The sequence below is a fragment of the Empidonax traillii genome, unplaced genomic scaffold (genome assembly GCF_003031625.1).
Source record: "Empidonax traillii isolate 1590-97213 ecotype Southwest subspecies unplaced genomic scaffold, ASM303162v1 scaffold43:size1863611, whole genome shotgun sequence".
Classification (NCBI taxonomy): Eukaryota; Metazoa; Chordata; class Aves; order Passeriformes; family Tyrannidae; genus Empidonax; species Empidonax traillii.
The window spans coordinates 679,981-685,978 of record NW_020955236.1 but is presented as its reverse complement, the minus strand read 5'-3'; the positions used below and the strand labels follow the sequence as shown (position 1 = coordinate 685,978).

Here is a 5,998-nt window from a genome sequence, read left to right as displayed (position 1 = left end):
TTTCCTGGGCAAGTTTGTGCATATTGGAAATACTGACTCTTAATTTGTGTGTCTCCTGCCTCCTAAGTGGGATGTGGAGAAATGTTTTCCCCCCCTTGTTTAATGCCCATGAGACACGTGGAGGGAAAGTGGTGCTGTGGAAAACTAAACTTGGCTGTAGGAATAGAAAGTTTTACAGGCTGGGTTTGGCAGAACGTCTGCAGCGGGAAATGAAGTTTAACTGTTCGTAAATGTTAACAAATGGCTTTTTCGAGTCGTTAACAGACTTACTGATGCTTCTGCAATTATCCTGCAGCTCACCAGAACAAGCTAGAAGAGATGATTAATGAGTTAGCAGTGGCCATGACAGCCGTGAAGCACGAACAGGAGTACATGGAAGTCCGTGAAAGAATACATAGAGCAAGTAAGTGGCTGACTTCAGTGCCTTCTCCCCTCTCAAATGAAACTTGTAAATTGAGATTTGAAATATGAGCCCGTGAAAACTCTTCCAAATTACTTCAAAGGTAATAGTTTAGAATAAATCCTGAAGGACCTGCCCGTAGAATAAAGGAGTGTTGGTGAATTTTGCAGCCATCTTTAAATTGGAGGGGTTTTATGGAAAATAATGTTTGCTTAATTGGTGTAAATTCTGTAGTTGTTTGAATGGTGTATTCTTGGAGATACCTGTGATGATATTAATTCTTAATCTATTTACAAGGGCAGGTAGAGACAGGATAAGGAGATGGTTTTAAATTGAAAGTGAGTAGTTCTATACAGGATATTAGGAAGAAATTCTTCCCTGGAAGTGTCCAAGGCCAGGTTGGATGGGGCTTGGAGCAACCTGGGCTAGTGGGAGGTATCCCTGCCCGTGGCAGGGGTTGGAATAGGATCGGCTTTAAGGTCTTTCCAACCCAAACCATTCTGGGATTCTGTGATTTGTTTCCCAGGGATGAATTTTGGTTGAACTGTTACTTCACCCTTGGAGTGGATGTGGATTAATAGTTGAGCCAAAGTCTTTTAAATGTTTCAGTGGAAGAGAGCAGAGCTGCTGTCACTGTCCTGGTGAACTCTGCAATCACAACCCCACCTGCTGAAACACAGCTTTGAAGTGAGACTCAGAGCTCCAGGTGCTGCCTTGGGGCAACCCCAGTGAGAATAAAGGGCAAATATTTTTATTGTGGAAATACTACATTTTATTAAAGCATTGGACCCTCAGCTGTTTGAACTTATCTCCAGTTTTATGACGTTTGTTACTAATGGCCTGATTTAAGAAAAGGCTGAATTTTAGAACAAAAGATGGTGAACCTTTAGAGATTAGAAGTTCCCTGCTTGACTTAGTGAAAAAGCAAGTGGCTCCTGTGAGGCAGCTCAGAGAGGCCTGACAGAAGCTTGCAAGGTGGACAGAATAGAGAAGGGTGTCTCACTTCCCACGAGAGAGTGTTTCAAGTTTCAATGCTTTGTAACTCACTGCTTCTCTTTTTTTTTTTTCCTTTTCCTCCCCAACAGTCAATGACAACACAAACAGCAGAGTGGTTCTGTGGTCGTTCTTCGAGGCCCTTGTACTAGTTGCCATGACACTGGGACAGATCTACTACCTGAAGAGGTTTTTTGAAGTCCGAAGGGTGGTCTAAGAGTCCTCCTGTGTTCCCGGGTTTCAGTTCACTCTCTACCAAACATCCTGGTCACAAAAAAAACAAAACAAACAAAAAAAAAGTCACTTAGTTTTCTGAACCCTCTTTACTGAACTGTAAAACTTCTTTGCTTATGTTCCTTCCCAAGCTGAAAACGAGTTGGTTTTATATTATCTCCTGTAGCAAAAGCTGTGCTGAAATCTTGTCACTTTATTGGCATCTTTTTCCCACTGAGATCTGCCCAGTCTGTGTGCTAAGCAAGGTCTAGGCAAGCTGCAAACGCTGTAACTCACTGTAGTAACAAGCAATGTCGGTGTCTTCTCTAACTTCTCTTTCCCTCTCTCCATAAGTATTTGCAGTTCTGTCCAGGGAAACGGTACAAGGCCCTAAAGGTGACTGTTTGCATTTTTTACATCTTTAACCCTGCAGTAGGTGTTATAAAATCGAAATAATCCATATAATCCCTTCCCCACTCACAGCAACTGCCAAGGAAAAGGTTAAATACCTAGTTGCTATTTCAAAGATAGTCATCAGCAACTAATCACATCAACTTCTTCCCAAAGCTCTTTAAAATGAAATAGTTGCTGCAAAAGTGCTTTTTTTTCTCTGCTCGTCACCAAATGTTCCTCAGACGGTTTTTGAGTCTCCTGCAGGTTTTATTTGGAAGCCAGTTGTGTGCAGTGTCTTGGCAAACACTGGTGAACCCTTTGGCTTTTGCAGGTCCAAAGCTCAGACTGTTTGCCCGGTGCCCAGGGCATTTTTAGCGTTCAGGAAATCTGGATTCCTGAGGCCAAAAGGGTTCTAGATTCGAGGGGGGATTTTCCACGCTATGCAGCCCTTGTATTTTAAGTGCAGTGGCAAACTCTGCCATGGTCTGATCGGAGTTAGCATAATGCTAAATACTGGTGTGTTTTCTTTTTCAGGCACATGTAGATTTGTTTTTGTATAAAGTTCCTTTCCTCGGTATCTGATGATTGGTTTAAAAAAAAAAAAAAACAAAATTAAAGCAGCGTCTGACGTGGGTGCTGAGCCAGGATTATGTTGTGACTGATGTATATTAGTTGTAATCATTTTTGGGGGTGGGGTGGGGTCTTTTCCAGGGGGGAGCCTCTACAAGTAACACACAACAGTTTTGTACAATTAATTTAAAATTTGTTACAGGTTTTCATGTTCCAGGTAAAGTTTTTTCAACCTCGGGCAAACACTTGCAGCAGTTCTTGAGAGAGGTGGCTCTTACACCTTTATTGCAACTGTTGTGTGCCAATATTTTTGTGTAAAACACTGAAAATTGAATTCTAAGATGTACATTTAAAAACTGCTCGTGAATCTAAATATGACCCAGGTTCGATAAATAAACAAATTCTTTAAAAAAAAAAGAAAAAGGCAACTTTGTGTTTTTTTTTTTTCTTTTGGTGCTTTAAGAAAGTCCAGATTAACATAAAGGGGTTTTGTAAAGTATTTGGCAATAAATTAAAACTCCAGAAGTTCCACCTCAACCTGAGGACGAACTTCTCTCCATGGAGGCTGGGAGGGCATTGGAGCTGCCCAGGGTGGGCGTGGATTGTCCCTCTCTGGAGAGATTCCAAACCCACCTGGAATTCCTGTGTCACCTGTTCCTGCCTTGGCTGGGGGGGCTGGACTGGACGATCTCTAGAGGTCCTAACCCTAACAGTTCAGTGATTCTGTGCTATTTTAGGATGTCAGGAATTTATCCAAACCCCGTCCCGTTTTCTGGGCAGGTGGAAGAGACTCCAGGTAATTCTGAATCAACATCTTTGCTCTCCATCCCCGAGCAACCGTGTGGCACAGCGCTGCTGTATGACCCGCTGAAATACACACTACGATAACTCATTTACCACAAAAATAGAGGTGTTTTTTTTTCCAAACACAAAGTTCGGCGTTTTCTGCGGAGTTTCCTGAGGCGAAGCCACTCGTGAGGGGAGGAGGAGGGGGGGGCGGAACCGAAGTGCCCCGGAACGGAGGTTCCGCCGCGCGTGTTTCCGGTGGGGAGCGGCGGGGCGGTGACACCGCGCGGCCAAGATGGAGGCGGTGACTGAGGGCGGCTGGGAATCCCTGCCGGTGCCGCTGAGCCCGGGCGTGCTGCGGGCGCTGCGGGAGCTCCGCTTCCACCAGATGACCCCAGTGCAGGTGAGGGGCCGCTCCCCTCCGGCCCCAGCCCCGAGCTGTGGGCGCTGCGGGCGCTCTGCCCCCACCAAGTGACCGCGGTGCAGGTGAGGGGCCGCGCCCGCCGGCCCCGGGGGAGGGAGGCCGGGCTGAGGGGAGAGGGGGTCAGATCCGCGGCCACAGCGCTCCCTGGGCCCCGTAGAAGTCGCATCCTTGGCTTTCGCACCGGCTCTGCTTGGGTGGTGTTCGCGGACGGCTCTGGTGCCTCCTGGAGGGATTTCGCCTCTATGAGATTCCCCCCCTGTGGCCGATTCACCCACTCATGAGATGCTTCTCTTTTTCCAGTCCGCGACCATCCCGCTCTTCATGAGTAACAAAGATGTTGCTGCGGAGGCGGTGAGTGCTTGTCCTCGGCTTTGCTTTTGGCTCAGGGATCGGAGATCTCAGGGATCTGACGCTGTTTCCCTCCTCGCAGGTGACGGGCAGTGGGAAAACCTTGGCGTTTGTGATTCCCATACTGGAAATTCTGCTCAGACGGGAGGAAAAGTTAAAGAAAATGCAGGTGGGGTCAGGTAATTCAGTTGTGAGTGTATTTTTTATGATGTGTCAGTAAGATTAGAGGACTTCAGGGAGAGTATCCACATTTATTTTCCATAAATTCCTGTTTTCCATGGGCAGGTTGGAGCCATAATTATCACACCGACGAGGGAACTGGCCATTCAAATCCATGAGGTGCTGTCACACTTCACAAAACACTTTCCCATGTTCAGGTGAGTGAACTTCAGCCTTTCCATGACCGTAATTCCTTCTCTCTGCCTCTCCCATTCATGAACCAGCGAAACTTAAGGACCCAAATCTTTGTGTTTTATTGTTTCAGTCAGATTCTTTTCATTGGTGGCAGGAACCCAATGGAAGATGTTGAAAAGTTTAAGGAACACGGGTGAGTGGATTGGCAGGGATTTCTATCGGTGCCTCAGAGCTCTGGTTTTCTCCCTGACAGGGATTTCAGGCCAGGACTTTGGTCCTGTTGCTGCTCAAATGTGATGATGCTGCAAAAGTCTGTTGGGGTTGGCTGGGAAATTGTGGAGTCTTTGAGTGAGGAGACAGTGGGAAAGCATCTTACGTGACATCAGCACCATTTACCTGCTGTTTGGGCGAAGACCAGACCTGAAAACCGTCAGCACTGAATGTTTCAGTTCTCCCTGAAAATGTTTGGTGCTGATACTGATGACGAAGTTTGGAAGGAATCATGTTTGCCTCTGGCTTTTGCATGGAGGCACCAAATATTCCTGATGATATCCTGAGCTTTTCTTGCCACAAGCGATGTGCTCTCCGCTGGGAGTTTTTCTCCCACCGCAGAGTGTCTGGAAGGCACTGCACTCTGGATGCAGATAGAATTGACAGAATTACTTGTTTTATTGATGGATTCAGGGGGGGTGTGTGCTGGGATACCAACATCAGCAGGTCTCCCAGATTCCCCGCCTTGTCTCTCCCCCAAACAGCGGGAACATCATCGTGGCCACCCCAGGGCGCCTGGAGGATTTGTTCAGGAGAAAAGGGGACGGGCTGGATCTCGCAAGTTGTGTGAAGGCTCTTGATGTGTTGGTGTTGGATGAAGCAGACAGGCTCCTGGATATGGGCTTTGAAGCCAGGTATTGAAAGAATAATTCTAATAATCCTCGAGTTTTTATTGAGTTCAAATGATTGATGTGAATGAGTGTGGCCTGCAATGATTCGTTCTGTTCTGTCTTTTATCTCTCTTTGCTCCATAAAGCAATTGCTAAGTGGGAAGAGAATCAGAAAAAGTGGATCCTTGATTAATACAGAGTGTAAAATTTCTTTTGTTCTGATGTACATGAACACTTCTCTGTTGAAGATGTTTATTAACACATCATTATTCACACCTCAGAACAGCTTAGAACACTTTAACAAATAAACTTTGATCTCCTTTACTCTTTGTTTAATTGTTTCAGCAGGAGTTTGGCACGTGATGATAAAACCTTGTAAATTCCTGTAAACTCTTCCTTCGGTGATTAAACCCCATTCTGAGGGGGGAGCCTTGGGGAACAATTACGATTTCCCTGTGTTTGCTTGCAGTTTAAATGCCATCCTGGACTTTCTGCCCAAGCAGAGAAGGACAGGCCTGTTCTCAGCTACTCAGACTCAGGAGGTGGAGAACCTGGTGAGAGCAGGACTCCGGAATCCCGTCCGGATCACGGTGAAGGAGAAGGGAGTGGCAGCAACCAACACCCAGAAAACTCCCA

At 46.2% G+C, this 5,998-nt stretch overlaps 2 protein-coding genes across 3 annotated transcripts in view; both read left to right on the top strand.

Moving 5' to 3' along the window:
- Positions 1-2,986, top strand: part of TMED2 (transmembrane p24 trafficking protein 2) — a 6,950-nt gene extending 3,964 nt beyond the window's left edge. For both annotated transcript variants that reach the window (XM_027878603.1, XM_027878602.1), the window contains 2 exons: positions 296-403; positions 1,486-2,986. In XM_027878603.1, coding sequence (XP_027734404.1) covers positions 296-403; positions 1,486-1,610 — 233 coding nt within the window. In that variant the 3' untranslated portion in view covers positions 1,611-2,986. The remainder of the gene's footprint in view (positions 1-295; positions 404-1,485) is intronic.
- Positions 2,987-3,633: 647 nt separating this feature from the next.
- DDX55 (DEAD-box helicase 55) overlaps positions 3,634-5,998 on the top strand; it is an 8,282-nt gene continuing 5,917 nt past the window's right edge. The window contains exons 1-6 of the mRNA XM_027878568.1: positions 3,634-3,758; positions 4,080-4,130; positions 4,210-4,296; positions 4,413-4,504; positions 4,612-4,674; positions 5,237-5,386. Coding sequence (XP_027734369.1) covers positions 3,651-3,758; positions 4,080-4,130; positions 4,210-4,296; positions 4,413-4,504; positions 4,612-4,674; positions 5,237-5,386 — 551 coding nt within the window. The 5' untranslated portion in view covers positions 3,634-3,650. The remainder of the gene's footprint in view (positions 3,759-4,079; positions 4,131-4,209; positions 4,297-4,412; positions 4,505-4,611; positions 4,675-5,236; positions 5,387-5,998) is intronic.